Genomic DNA, 15,552 nt, shown 5'->3' with positions numbered 1-15,552 from the left:
CATAGAAATAAGGAAGGTGAGATTAGATGCACGTAAACTTTGCTCTACTTTACTGCATTGTTCAGTTACTTTATGGCTGTCACAGTTTTAGTTTTATTTATTTTTGTGACATGCAGTGCACATTTCAGCTTTCAGCTCTGAAATGTTTGCAAAACTTAAATTTGAGTTTGTCTTTCCTCAGTACTGCTGTAACATACAGTAGCATAAACTCTCTCCTGCTCTGACTGCTTTACTCTCTCACAGAGAAGGAGAGATGCTTGCGGGCTAATGACAGCACTTTCAACCTATCTTTCCGCTATGCTGTAAGTATATAGACAAATGTTATCATGCCTATTCAGCAGATGACAAGAGAAGCTTTGGACACACCCTCAGCTCAATGCTTTGCTTGTTTGGATTTGATTACTCAACAACAACAAATGTCAAGTGTCACAAAGACAACTCTTTGCATTTACCACTCAATGAACATAAAGTTGTGTATATTTGCATGTTATGACTGAGATACAAAGCATCAGTTGTACATAAATTGTAGCTAAATAATAAAAAGTTTTGTTGAATAAATCTGAGTTGTAGGCAATTATTAGTGAAATCCTAGAAATCTTAGGATTTTTACTGTACCTTGTTGCTGTGTTACATGACTGATGTCAGTTGTTAAACTGACATCAGTCATGTAACTTTCCTCTGTCAATTTCTTTAACTTCAGAACAATGCCATCAAGACCTCCAAATACAACATCTTCACCTTCCTGCCACTTAATCTTTTTGAGCAGTTCAGGAGGCTCGCTAATGCCTACTTCCTCTTCCTGCTCATCCTTCAGGTAGACATGTTGTCAGAATGAATTGCATGCTTAAAAATAGTTATTTTATGCTGCAGGTAGTTATGTGAATGCAAACACTAGCTTATAAAACAATCAGAGTTCAAACTCCACATTGAACACCATCTTTTTAAAATGTAATTTGATTTTAAAATTAGAAATGACACATATTTTCCTTCTTTATCAAATTATTTTTTTCAACACATTATTTAATGTAAACCATACACTGAAATGAGCTTTAAGGCTTTCAGTTTTCAGATTGTTAAAAGCTCAATTATCAATGTATTAAAACAGCATATGTAACTGTATGTGTGTGTGTGTGTGTGTGTGTGTGTGTGTGTGTGTGTGTGTTGACAGTTGATCCCACAAATCTCCTCTCTGCCATGGTTCACCACAGCTGTCCCTTTGATATTGGTGCTGTCTATAACAGGAGTCAAAGATGCCAGTGACGATATAGTACGTTGAAATTGTTATTAGCAATAGAGAGATCCTGCTCATTATGAAAACCAAAAATAAGGAACTAATATCAGATTTGGAAGCAAACAGTATCTTTTTCTTGTGTCAACTGAGCAGAACAGACACAAATGTGACGGACAAGTCAATAACCGGAATGTGGACGTCCTCATGGATGGCCAGTAAGTCTTTGGAAACCCAAATGAAAAAGAAAAGAATACCTTTTGTATGAAGAATTATGCTGTTTTGGATTCATTTCTGTGTTGTATGCCTTTGTTCCCTTCCCTGACAGACTCAAAAATGAAAAATGGATGAATGTTCAGGTCGGGAACATAGTCAAACTGGAGAATAATGAGTTCATCACAGTAAGTTTGGGGAGGCTATAGTAAAGATTTGAAGCAAGTGAAAGAAATTCATTTCAAAAGTAAGTTCCAAACTAAACTCAGTGCTTTTATTTCTTAGGCAGACCTTCTGTTGCTGTCTAGCAGTGAGCCCCTTAATTTAGTTTATGTGGAAACAGCTGAACTAGATGGGTAAGTGTGCTGTACTGTGGTGTTTGTATGCTAGGTTGACAACTAATGTCTAACACTGTCTTGGATTTTCCTTGGTCTCCCCCAGAGAAACCAATCTGAAGGTGAAACAGGCTCTGACTATAACTGGAGAGCTGGGAGACAACATTGAGGCACTCGCTGCCTTTAATGGTGAGAATCTCAATGAAACAACACACAGTCTGATTTTCAAAAGTGAAACCTGGTTCTGTCATTGGGAAATGTCAGAGGGGAGAAAAACAAACAGAGTGTTTAAGCTTCTACTGAGTGATTACATTTTCTCACATCTGTGTAGGTTTTCAGTCATCCAGGTCATGGTAGTCTAAGAATCTTGGAAAGAAAGCGACTGGGCTTCTTTACGTTTCTTGAAACTTAAGACGTCCAGTCGCTTTCTTTCCATGCATATCCTCATGTATTGCTTTTCTCTACCAATGTAAAAAGCAGATCCTGGGTTTTATTTATTTGTTGTTTGTTTGTTGCTTACTTGAATAGATCTGTTTACATACACTAGCCACTTCATTAGGTACACCTGCACACCTGCTAATTAATCTAATCAGCAAATCATTTTAACATGTGGACAGGGTTAAAATGATCTGCAGAAGTTCAAACTGGCTATCAAATTAGGTAGAATGTAGATTAAAGGGACTTTGAACGTCACATGGTTGCTGGCGCCAGATGAGTCTGAGTATTTCAGAAACTGATGACCTGCTGGGATTAACCCACATCTGTAAGGTTTCCAGAGAATGGTCCACAAAAGAGAAGACATCCAGTGAGCAGCCGTTCTCTAGGTGAAAATCCCTTGTTGATACCAGAGGTCGGAGGAGACTACACAGACTGCTTCAAGCTGTCCTCTAACTATCCTGTGAACTGTTTAGAATTATTTGCTGACACTGATTTCTGTTTCTCAGGTGAAGTGCGATGTGAACCTCCCAATAACCGTCTAGACAAGTTCAAAGGGACTCTGACTTTGAACGGAGAAAGATATGCCTTGAACAACGACAAAGTGCTGCTCAGAGGCTGTACTCTCAGGAACACTGAGTGGTGCTTCGGTCTGGTCATCTTTGGAGGTACACTGTGCACTGCAACTGTGTACAACTTGAGTGATTCTTTTTGGTCTAGTTTTTATTGTTTTCTCTGATAATAATGTTTGAAGTTGTACATAAGAGACTAGAGCAGGAAGGAGATGCAGCGAAGGTGTGCAGAAGAAAATCTGACACTAATAATCCTTTCCAGGTCCTGACACTAAACTGATGCAGAACAGCGGGAAGTCAATATTCAAACGGACAAGCATTGATCACCTGATGAATATCCTGGTGTTATGTGTGAGTTTACACAAGCACAAATACAAAGAAAGTCACACAAAGTCTCAGCTTATAGATATAGAACTTAAAGACAGTGATTTGTTTTTCACCTGAGTGACAAGAGTAATATTGTTTGAATAATCAAGAAGTCTGATGTTTTTATTCCATCAGATCTTTGGTTTCCTGGCATCTATGTGCTCCATTTTGACCATTGGCAATGCAATCTGGGAAACAAATGAGGGCTCTGTGTTCACTATGTTTCTTCCTCGTGAACCGGGCATTGATGCTCCTCTCTCATCATTCCTCATCTTCTGGTCTTATGTCATTGTCCTTAACACAGTGGTACCAATTTCACTCTACGTCAGGTAAGTAAAAATGATTAAACCAAAAAACAACCAAAGTTGGTTTGAACACTTGAGACTTGTGCTAATATGTATCACATTTTGAAATTTTACCAATTTGTGCTACATTATTAGCGTGGAGTTCATTCGTCTGGGAAACAGCTTCTTAATAGACTGGGACAGGAAGATGTACTATCCTAAGAATGATACTCCAGCTCAGGCAAGAACCACCACACTCAATGAGGAGCTAGGCCAGATTAAATACATCTTCAGTGACAAGACTGGCACTCTGACACAGAACATCATGACTTTCAACAAGTGCTCCATTAATGGAAAAGCTTACGGTGAGCAGCTTTGCTTTTGTAAAAAGTTGTCACAGAGGCAAATGGAAACATGAACATTGTTTAAATGATTCATTTTACAGTATATTTATCTTATATTCAGGAGACCTCTATGACTTCTCTGGAGAAAGAGTGGAAATTACAGAGGTGAGAGGAAAATGCATGATTACTCTGTTTTTGAACTTTGTTTAAAGAAAGTATTGATCCAACTTTGTTGTTTTGGCTTTTCTTGCAGAGGACAGAGAGAGTGGACTTCTCCTGGAACAATCTGGCTGATCCAAAGTTCAGCTTTCATGACCACAGACTGGTGGAGATGGTGAGAAGTGGAAACCCTGAGACTCAGGAGTTCTTCCGCTTGTTATCCCTGTGTCACACTGTTATGCCTGAGGAAAAGAAAGAGGGTGAGGGGTCCCCTAAAAGACATCTTCATTTCATTTACATTTCAGGAGAATTTCGAAATATTCTTGGAGTCTATCTAAAAACTCCAAATTCAGTGCAATAAAAGACATACAGGTACATGGAAATGTGCTCCACCATGCAAATGTTCAAATTTTACCCTTATATGCCAATTAAATTGTCATCTCTGTTTTACCTGGTAGGAGAGCTCAATTATCAGGCTCAGTCACCTGATGAAGGCGCTCTGGTGACTGCTGCAAGAAACTTTGGATTTGTGTTCCGATCACGCACACCAGAAACCATCACAGTAGTAGAGATGGGCAAACAAGTCATCTATGAACTTCTGGCCATTCTGGACTTCAGTAATGTGAGGAAGAGGATGTCAGTGATAGGTGAGATAAGGTGTCAACCATACTTATTTTGGCCATACTTCGTATATTCAGAAGATAGACAATTTCTTTTTCTGCATGCATTACGTCAAACTTTCTAACTTTCCCTGTCACTTCCAGTGCGCAGCCCAGAGGGGAAGCTGACTCTATACTGCAAAGGTGCAGACACCATGATCTTTGAAAGACTGCACCCCTCCTGTAACAAACTGATGGAAGTAACCACTAACCACCTCAATGTGAGTGATCCAAAGCATATAAAAGTAGCTTGAAGCTAAAATCAATGAAATTTTAATATAATTAATGTAATTTAACATTCGACTTCTTTCGATTATCAAACAAAAACAGGAGTATGCAGGTGATGGCCTCCGTACACTTGCTCTGGCATATAAGGACTTAGACAAGACCTACATGATAGATTGGAAACATCGCCAACATGAGGCCAGTGTTGCCATGGAGGGACGTGAAGAAAAACTTGATGAACTTTATGAAGAGATAGAGAAAGATATGATGGTTAGTACATGTGCTGAAAACTTTGTCACATCGCTAGATCATCTGACAGACCAATTTGCTGCTTGATGACCTACTGATAGTTTTCCAGAAATTATACGTACCAGGGATGTCAAGTTAATTTTACATCAGGGGGGAAATATAGCCCAATTTCATCTTAAATGGGCTGGACCAGTCAAACTCTGCTTGTCTCCAGTCAATGTTAATAAGTTTAACTATACATTTTACCTTGAGATATCTTACAATAAAAAAAGAAGTTCAATTTCAACACCTCAGATTTTCTTACATGATTGTGGCAGGGTGTGGTTTGCGATACTGCTGCAGGGACGATTGACCCACCTGCGTGGCATCTGCAATCACGCCTAGCCGGCTTAAAAGTTAGGAGTTCTGGTAAATGCTGTTGTTTTTGTGGTAATGTTGAGCTGGCAGCAGGAGAGCTGCAGCTCAGTGTGTGTTTGCACAGCAACCGTGTGAGTGTTAATAAAGTATGCTGAAGATCATGTTCATGCCATCGGGTCTGCCATGGTCATTTACAATGATAAGAAATGCTTCTGTAGTAAATGAAAGAAATCTATCAGCATAAATCTTTGAGCTTAAATTGTAAGACGTGAATGTGTAAAGGTACAGAAGAATTCTGGTGGTTTGTTTTCCCAGAATGTCCTCCAGAATGCCATCCTTTTCATCCTTTTTCCAAAGTTGTTTCCAGATTAAAGTATTTGGCAGGTTGATCCTGGCACCTGGGTTCGTTTGACACCCCAGCTTTAGATTGTGCACTAATGTTACAGCGAAACCAGCATAATTTGTCATAAATGTATAAATCACAACTACATCTGTGGCTTTAGCTGTTGGGAGCGACAGCTGTGGAGGACAAGTTGCAAGATGGTGTACCACAGACCATTGAGCAACTGGCTAAAGCTGACATCAAAATCTGGGTGTTAACTGGAGATAAGCAAGGTCAGTGTCACTTTATGTTTCTTCTTATTTAAGCTTTTTTTGTAGATTTAAGATTTATTGATTGAAAATTATTTTACTGTTCAACAGAGACAGCAGAGAACATTGGCTATTCCTGTAACATACTAAGAGGGGAGATGAAGGATGTCTTTGTTGTCTCAGCCAACACTGCTGAAGGAATCAAAGAGGAGCTACAGTGAGTCGGTTAGAAACAGATAAGGATCAACTGTCAATCAGAGGCGTTTTCATCATACAATTAATGATGCAATTTGTCAGTTTATGAATTTCAGTAAACTTAAATTAACTAGAACAGCACGAACAGGAACTCAACCATTTGAGGCTTGATTCATTAAGTTACTTTTCCTACAGCTGTAAGATAAATTTGTAGCTGTTGTTTTACAATATTTGTTTGTACAGTTTTCTCAGACAGGCATGAACATTTTCACACTTCTCTCTTGTTTCAAGTTCAAACCTTCATAGAAAAATAAGTCCATTATAATAGAATGAAACCGGTGCAAAACGTTTCGTCGACATTGTTGTGTTTGTCGGGGAGAAAATGTACAAACAAACACTACAAATTTGACAAGCTGAACGCATTCTTTACTGTACAGGAGGCATGAGATTGATTGACAGTGGTCTACAGCCAATCAGGATGCACAACACAACGTGCTGTTTAAAGAAACAAACAAACAAAAAAAAAAAAAAAAAAAAAAACCACCATGCAAAATTGCACAAAAAAAATCTGCGAAACAGTGAGGCCACGAAAAGTGAACCGCGTTATAGCGAGGGACCACTGTATATCAAAATTTGCTGCTTTACTTAGGGGCAGATCTAGAGAAATTTTCTTAGGGTGGCATGAGGGTGGAAAAGAAATCAAATAGGGTGGCAAAATCAAAGTCTTTTTTTTTCTCCACACACATATGCAGGTGGTTACACATGGTTAAAATGATTTAAATGCAGTAAGTATACATGTTTTTCATATAAATATAGTCTATAACTTAATTAGTGTCTGTATCCCACATAATTAAACACTTTAGTTACATAAAACATGTGAGTTTTGATTCTATGTACTGTATAGCCTGTATAATAAATAAATATGTAGCCCAATAAGTATAAAATCCAGAAATCTACACAACATGGGGCGGTTCATTTATAAACACAAGTCTAACTTAAGTTTCACACTGTTTTTTGTTAGAAAACAATCACATTGTTACAGCTTAAATTACACCAAATGTCAGAAATCTGCGCTGTCATAAACAAAAATTTAAACCTAATTTTCCATGATTTGTTGGATTAACACACTGAGGTCTGAAATACAACCGGTCATTTTTGAGTCCTTTTGAGTTTACATTTGTATTTCACCCTCAAATTGTTTCATTTTATTTTTTCCCCTTGCCTTGTTTGGTATCAGTCTTTTCAGCTCAACTGAGTTTAGTTGTTTTTTCACTGACGTACTGCATTAGTATTACTGATCTGAAATCACAAAAAGAACTTAAAATCCTAGTGTGGCGGACCACCAGGTGGCTCCACTCACACCCAAGTTGAAGGGAAGTGCTGGGGTGGAGATTTTGGCGCTTACTGTATGTGAAGTTCTGAGAGTCAGTTAATAAAGTTGGAGTGAGACACTGAGACCTCTCCTGTCGTTATTACATACCTCCACACTAGTAGTATTTTTTTACTGTAAAAAAAACACAGATATGTTGAGCAAATTTTTATAACTTGAAATGCAAATATAAATTGTACATTTTATAAACATATACAACTATTTATCTAATAATGCAGCCAATACACCTGCCTTTTTTTTTCATTTTGTACAACCATTTAAAAATATTACTAAAACTAAAATGAGAGAACAATCAGGTGTCGCAAATTATGTGTGTCAGTAAAAAAAATGTTTTTCCACCAGAAGACAGAGGAGAACAGCACAGGGATAAACCTGCAGGCCTGACAACAGGAGGTGTATCACTCCGCTGGTTTCTACTTAGTGACAGTGTTTACAATGCAATATGCCTTTGTGACATTCATTAGTGCCCTCACTGGCACACAAAACAAAACAACAACTACACAACAGAACAACTACACAAGACAACACAACACACTAACTATACACTCCACACTAAACGTCACAAATCTCCCACATCTAAACTCTCTCTCTCGCACACACTCGCTCGCTCTGTCTCGCTGCCATTACCGTCACTTCCAAAACTTTTCCCTCTCCCTAAACAACCAAAACCCACCTGTTGACTTTTTTTTAAATTGGTCGACATGGTACATTTTTCCACCGACACGAAAGAGGTGGCTTTTTTTTTTCTTTCTTTACTGTTTTTGCGCTGTCCTTAGAAAACACTTTAACAAAAACCACATACACATAGAAAAAAACGTGGCTTATATATATTATCATAACTCTGGATTTACTGGGCTGTAATTAAACTTTAAAAACTTTCAATATGGGCTGAAATAGAGACTCAGAGTGGCTGCAGCTTGTTGCTGTGTCTGTTTAAATCAGTCATGTGATTTGGAGGTGCAGCGTGTCCGTGGACCACAGAGGGTTAATAACACTCACCATCATTCCATTTCCAGAGTGTAACATTCAACCACCTGTGTGAAATCTGAAATTCCCATGGTGTTGTTGAAAATAGTGATGCACGAATCATGAACGAATCGTTCAATACTCGAGAATCACTTCACTGACTCATGAATCATGATTCACATGCCCAACTGACTCACTGACTCATCCCTGTTGCTGTTAGCAAACTAATTTCATTAGTAGAAATATATCTAGCTTATAATTAAAATTGTGGAAAAAAACACAACATCCAGTATCTTAACAAAAATATTTCTGCTCTGAACTGGGTAGCATCGCTCTGCTAACATGCTAACAGCACATTTGAGCTACTCACCCCCTCCTTTACTGTGTGAATCTTAGCGTAAGCGAATCACTCAGCACTCACTAACCCTACGGTGGCCCCTAGAGACAAAGCACGTACAAACTCCAAAACACTTGCAAACTCCAAAACACATGCAAATTCCAAAACACATGCAAATTCCAAAACACTTGCAAACTAAAAAACACGTACAAACTCCAAAACACTTGCAAAATCCAAAACACTTGCAAACTCAAAAACACTTGCAAACTCCAAAACACTTGCAAAATCCAAAACACTTGCAAACTAAAAAACACATGCAAACTCCAAAACACGTACAAACTCCAAAACACGTACAAAATCCAAAACACTTGCAAACTAAAAAACACGTACAAACTCCAAAACACTTGCAAAATCCAAAACACTTGCAAACTCAAAAACACATGCAAACTCCAAAACACGTACAAACTCCAAAACACGTACAAAATCCAAAACACTTGCAAACTAAAAAACACGTACAAACTCCAAAACACTTGCAAAATCCAAAACACTTGCAAACTCCAAAACACAACGGAAGTGCTCCAGGACGCTAGGGGCAGTGTTGAGCTCGATTTGCAAAATAAACGGCAAGTTTGTCTGTATGGGACGGTCTAGACTCATTAAAATTCGATTCAGTAAAAAGAATAAATTTTACCATCACTAGTTCAAAATGTGCTCTGGCACAATCGCAAGCATCGCTTGCTAAATCAAGAAAAAAGCCGGTCCTGCTATGGGCTGAACCATTTGTTAATGGTGGAGGGGGGTAACACTATGCAATATATTCAGTTTTAGCATTTATATTCACCGTTGACTGTAACTACGCTCAAAATGTTAATGCTATCTTATTTTAATAAACAACACTGTCATATGCAAAACTGGGGTGGCACTTGGGGTGGCAAGGGATAATTTCATGCTACCCCTCTGTAAATTCTGTATAACTCATCACAACCATTAAAACCAAAGCTCGACATCCATGCCTTACATGGTTGTGGTTACTAGGTTGGGATTGAACATTCCTACCATCATCTATGTTCCTCCACGGTGGGTAGTAATGTGAAAAATTAAGATTGTGGTTACAAGGAATGGGAATAAGCTACTTCTGAAGGGTGTATGGGTTCAGACTTCTTGTTAGGATGCTGTGGGGGAGATTCAGAACAGCTGGCTTGGCAATACCTCCTTGTGCACTTACAAGAGGTAGAAGATGTGGCCATTCTAAGGGAGGTTTTGACATGTCTACTTAGACTACTGTCGCTGATAAGTGCCAAAATGGATGAGTGGTTTGATTGATGACTGAATACAAGTACAGTCAAACCAAAGTCATCCTCAGTGTTGTGCATGTTTGATTGAATTAAAAATAAAATAATAATTGTATAAATGGAAACACAATGTGTGCAAATACAGTCCGTCTCAAAAGGTTGGTTTAGATATTTTTGACACTCTTTTTAATGGAGAAGAGAGGCCACTAAAGGCAAAATGTGTCTAAAATCGGCAATTAAGAGGATAGGAAATATTTTTTTAAAATTAAACACTGTTAGCCTGTTAATCTTTAGGCTCATCTTATATCTTCATTGTTGTCTATAAGAAAAATATAGTTAACAAATGAATTGTGAACTTTTTATGAGGTCATGTTTTCTGTCCTCATGTTTTCAGGAATGCACGACGAAAAATGTGTCCTGAAGCAGCAGAGGAGCCATCTGTGTTTAAATCTCGAGTAGGCCTGTTTTGGCTTAAAAAGACAGAGACTATGCAGGATGAGAAGGTGGATGGAGATTATGGACTAATTATAAATGGGCACAGTCTGGTAAGATTTTTTTTTCTTTTCTTTTTAGCAATATTACTATTGTCAGCAAATGCTGAAAATCCCCTGCTAGTTGACCTGTAGAGGTCACACTGTGTGATCAGAAAATACATATTGGGTCCGATTCTCTTATATTTTTTAAACTTAGAGATGAATGTAGAAATGAATGGAATTCTCTTGAGGTTTTAAGGTTGCACTACAGAATCTTGACAGATGACCTAACTCCATCAATTCTTTCCTTCATCATCAGGCTTTTGCACTGGAGAAGAAGTTGAGGTTGGAGCTGCTGAGGACAGCATGCATGTGTCAGACAGTGATTTGCTGCAGGGTCACTCCTTTGCAGAAGGCCCAAGTGGTTCAGCTGGTCAAGAAATACAAGCAGGCTGTCACTCTTGCTATTGGGGATGGAGCCAATGATGTCAGCATGATAAAGGGTAACCTCTGAAGTCACCAATATACAGAGCTGTATTTTCATTACAGCTATCCAGCTGGGAAATATGTAGCTGATATTGTGTATTTTATTGTGTATTTTATTTGCTTCCTTTTCTGCCTGCCAGTTGCTCATATTGGTGTAGGTATCAGTGGGCAGGAAGGCATGCAGGCAGTGCTGTCCAGCGACTATTCCTTTGCCCAGTTCCGTTACCTTCAGCGCCTCCTGCTGGTGCATGGCCGCTGGTCCTACATCCGCATGTGCAAGTTCCTTGGATATTTCTTTTACAAGAACTTCACTTTTACGCTTGTCCAATTCTGGTACGCCTTCTTTTGTGGTTTTTCTGCACAGGTGAGATATATGTATTGTAACTATACTATAATGTAATTTAAGTAGCTTTTGTAATGGGACATAAAGTGTTTATCAATCTCAATGAGAGAAATGCAAAAAAGTTTCAAATGATGCAGGACAAATGAAACAAATAACTTGATTCACATTCACCTTTTCTTTATGTTGTACTTAAATGTTCATTGTGGTTGTTCACAGACTGTTTATGAGGACTGGTTCATCACCTTCTACAATATGGTTTACACAGCTCTTCCAGTCCTTGGCATGTGTCTGTTTGACCAGGTATGTAGATTACAATTAACTATCAGTTTTTGGTTGACTTACATAAACCAGATCTCATACTCAGGTCTCTGTGTCCACTGAGCTTTCTCATCTCTTTCACTAAAACTTGTTTTGTGCAGGATGTAAATGACCGTTGGAGTTTATACCATCCTCAGCTCTACGCTCCAGGCCAGAAGAACCAATACTTCAATAAGAAAGCTTTTGTGAGCTGTGTAATGCACAGCTGCTACAGTTCCTTAATCCTCTTTTTTATTCCATGGGCTTCCATGCATGACACAGTCAGAGATGATGGAAAAGAGATTGCTGACTATCAGTCTTTTGCTTTATTGGCACAGACTTGTCTGCTCATTGTGGTGTACACACAGGTGAGAAATACAGCTCTCGTTACCAGAGGCATGCTTGGAAATGACATATTTATTGTGAAAACATAGAGAATCACAAAACTTTGCCACATTATTTGTCCTCCAGTTTTTTTTCAATGAACTGCACTGCTTTGAGAAAAAATTGCATTTAACGGTTTTATTTATGCATTTCTATACCATAAATCCATGTGCACTCATTAGATACTTTATTAGGTGCACGCGGTTATTATCACTTTGGGCCTTTTTTGCCTGCAGAACTGCTCATTTTCATTATGGCAAATTTTCAAAAAAAGCCTGAAGTATTGATACAAATGTTGATTCTGACCCTACCATCTAAATGTTACTTAGATTTATGATACCAGGCAATGCTTTTGTTCTTCTGTATGCCATGGTTGCCATGTTGCTTTCCTATCATCTTGAAGCATTTTGTCAATTCTCCTCTGGCATCAACAATCTTTGCCCAGAGAACTGCTGCTCACTGGATGGTTTCTCTTATAGAACTATTCCTTGTAAACCCTAGAGATAATTGTGTGGGAAAATGCCAGTAGATCAGCAATTTCTGAAACACCCAATCTAGCACGCAAAACCACACCACATTCAAAGTAACTTAATTAGCTTTTTTACCTCCCTGATGCTTAGTCTAAACTCCAGCAGGTAGTATTGACCACGTGTACATGTTCAAAAGCATTGAGTTCCTGCCATTTGATTGGCTGGTTAATAAACAGTTGAACCGAGGGTACCTAACAAAGAGGCTACTTAGTCTACAGACTAATCTGCTGTAACAGAAACATTTCCATTCTATGTCAATCTCTAAATTTGAGTTTATGTAAAGAAATAAGTACACAGGACATTAATAATGATAAAAGTAAATACTTTTCAGCTGTGTCTTGACACCTATTACTGGACAGCAGTGAACCATTTTTTTGTGTGGGGAAGCATGGTGGCCTACTTTTCCATCACATTAACCATGTGCAGCAATGGCATGTTTTATATGTTCACGTCTTCTTTCCCCTTCATTGGTAAGTACATTTACTATATTTAGTATGTTTGCCACTTTAATGTTAATTTAATGAAGTTATCAAGTTTTTTTCTATTCTAAAATATTGGTACTTTAAAGGAGACATGAGTACATTAAAACAGGGTTATGCGAACTAGCATTTAGACAAAAAAGGTTAGATTTGTGCTGGCTGTATCCTGGGATTGTGTATTTAAATTTCATCATCCATTTTTGCAGTTTGTGAAGTTACTTTCTTATATACTGTAATACTGTAACATTATGTGATTCTGACATTATTGGATTTCAGGCACAACAAGAAACTCTCTGAACCAGCCTAATGTGTGGCTCACCATATTCCTGACATTCGTTCTCTGTATCCTGCCTGTTGTTGCTTTCCGCTTCATATTTATACAGCTTCGTCCTACCATTAATGATAAGGTAAAAAAACACTTGGGGCAGCATGTAAAAGCATCTTGTCTTCTATTAACCCTTTTGTCTTGTACACCAGAAAGTAGCGTATCCATAGTGAAAAGTCTACATTAAAAAAAAATTAAAATCCCTTGTTTCTTTTTTCTAGGTGAGGTATAAGATGCGTACAGAGGAGTTGCCTGTACCGGCACCTCGTCGCTTACGGAGAAGGCGTAGTACTCGGTCAGGTTACGCCTTCTCTCACTCCCAGGGCTACGGTGATCTAGTAACATCTAGAAAATTCCTGATGAAACGCTCCACCAAGAGAGCTCCTCTGTTCACCCAGACAGACTCTTCCATATTTCAAAATCAGCCACAGCACTACCGCACTATTGCTGAGGAAGCTGAGGAGTCACAGGGTCACAGTCCCTAAAACCGAAGCAGACAGGGACTGAAACACAGACAGTATTTTATTTTCCTAACACTGGAGTCAACCTGGCACTGAAGAAAAGATGGTGTCTTATAATGTGTGAATGTTGATATCTCTGTGAAAATGTTGTTTGCCTCAGAATGGTTGTTTTTATTTTTGTACTTATTAAGTACAATTTTCATATTGTGCAACTTGAATTATTACTGGCCAGTTTCTAAAGCACACTTGAAGATTTTGCAAAGATGTTCTACCCTGGTTTTAGTTAATTTCATTACAAATACAATTGGCTTGTGGATTAGGATTAAAAAAGGTAGATGTAGTTTGTTTTGTTTAGTTTTTTCTTAGTTTTGAAATAGGTTTTCAAACTAGATAGCTGAGAAATTACAAATATAGGAAGTTTTATTGATTTTTAATACAAAGTATATACTAAAAAGGTGTGTGTAGGCAGTGATCTTGAATACTGTACTATACATTATATATAGTTTAGTATAGTTTATACACTGTAGTTATTTACATGAGGATTATTATTATACTGTGTTAATAATTTAACATTCAGTCCTTCATGAATGTATAACTTAACCTGGCACCACTACAGTCACATTGTTCACAGCGGACAGCCAGTTATTAGTCTTATCTCTGTAACTGTTTTTTTTTTTTTTGCCTTTTCATAACCTTATTTTTAAAAGAGAAAACCAGAATAAAATGTGTTTAAATATTTAGCAAGGAACTGAATTCTGGAAGAGGGGATTGGTATAAAAAGCAGATATCTAATTTTCTAATCCAGGCTTCAAGCAGATGTGGATTATAGTCAATAACAGTTGTTAAATCATTGGACCATGGTTCAGGATGGCTGTATTAATTTTCTTCATCATGTTAAGACTTTGCTCAGACTCTCTGAGTAATAAATTGCTTTTTCTAGTTCCAGCTGATCATCAGCAGTCAGTTGAGCTGTAATTTATTTGTTTATGGAAAAACACAGTAGTGTATGTGTGAGCTTCCTCTTTGTTGACACTCTACACAGTAAAAGCAGTTAATGACACACAAGGATTGTGAACTCTGAACTCATACACTGTTTTCACACTGTGTTGATTAATAAAGCCCTTCAAAATTGACTCTTTCACTTTGCTGTCTTTTATTGACTTAATCAATCGAGACCAAAACATTTCCGCAGCTGGAGATGTTGAAAATGTTGTTATAGTTCCTGACTGTATCCCTCAACAGGCCAAGGTTTCCTTTCATCGGTTACATGAATTTGACAACAGCTTTATTTCACTAGTTTCTCGACTTTTTGTTGAACTTATTTATTTACTTCTATCTGTCCCATCCTGCTGAATTTACTTATGTGTACTTCAGTCACACACTATGCAATGAATAATTAATTCTGTTTCAAAGACAACATGAACCAAGACAGAAATTCTTTGAAATAAATGTGTGGTTTTATCAACTTATCAGGAAGTGTTGAATCACAAAGCTCAGACTTGTGGATCAATCTGTTTTCATTGTTGCATTGTATCTACACATTTAGACCAGATTAGAACAGTTGATGCCCTCAGTAA

At 37.9% G+C, this 15,552-nt stretch overlaps 2 protein-coding genes and 1 long non-coding RNA gene across 3 annotated transcripts in view; 2 read left to right on the top strand and 1 right to left on the bottom strand.

Moving 5' to 3' along the window:
• Positions 1-15,552, top strand: part of LOC113025965 (phospholipid-transporting ATPase ID-like) — a 33,201-nt gene that overhangs the window by 85 nt on the left and 17,564 nt on the right. The window lies entirely within an intron of this gene.
• On the top strand, positions 235-15,108 carry LOC113025963 (phospholipid-transporting ATPase ID-like). The gene is made up of 26 exons (XM_026174268.1): positions 235-302; positions 701-814; positions 1,169-1,267; positions 1,385-1,446; positions 1,557-1,629; positions 1,727-1,797; positions 1,883-1,965; positions 2,721-2,879; positions 3,046-3,134; positions 3,285-3,478; positions 3,590-3,798; positions 3,899-3,942; positions 4,031-4,196; positions 4,395-4,583; positions 4,701-4,816; positions 4,926-5,090; positions 5,930-6,041; positions 6,129-6,234; positions 10,592-10,742; positions 10,990-11,173; positions 11,297-11,520; positions 11,716-11,799; positions 11,919-12,164; positions 13,042-13,180; positions 13,466-13,596; positions 13,736-15,108. The coding sequence occupies exons 4-26, from the start codon at positions 1,436-1,438 to the stop codon at positions 13,997-13,999; spliced, it is 3,210 nt and encodes a 1,069-aa protein (XP_026030053.1). The 5' UTR covers positions 235-302; positions 701-814; positions 1,169-1,267; positions 1,385-1,435; the 3' UTR covers positions 14,000-15,108.
• Positions 4,485-9,006, bottom strand: LOC113025966 (uncharacterized). Its single transcript, XR_003272851.1, has 3 exons — positions 8,939-9,006; positions 4,989-5,060; positions 4,485-4,548 (listed from the first exon to the last, which is right to left on the bottom strand). It is a non-coding gene; the product is annotated as an uncharacterized LOC113025966 (long non-coding RNA).

This window comes from Astatotilapia calliptera, chromosome 7 (genome assembly GCF_900246225.1).
Source record: "Astatotilapia calliptera chromosome 7, fAstCal1.2, whole genome shotgun sequence".
Lineage (NCBI taxonomy): Eukaryota > Metazoa > Chordata > Actinopteri > Cichliformes > Cichlidae > Astatotilapia > Astatotilapia calliptera.
The sequence above is the reverse complement of the archived record's forward strand: the minus strand, read 5'-3'. Positions and strand labels throughout refer to the sequence as shown.

Bases quoted from the DNA above. Each gene is read 5' to 3' on its own strand.
- LOC113025963 (XM_026174268.1), top strand. The intron at 2,880-3,045 runs GTACACTGTGCA...AATCCTTTCCAG, and splicing joins CGGTCTGGTCATCTTTGGAG to GTCCTGACACTAAACTGATG. The intron at 3,135-3,284 runs GTGAGTTTACAC...TTATTCCATCAG, and splicing joins TGAATATCCTGGTGTTATGT to ATCTTTGGTTTCCTGGCATC.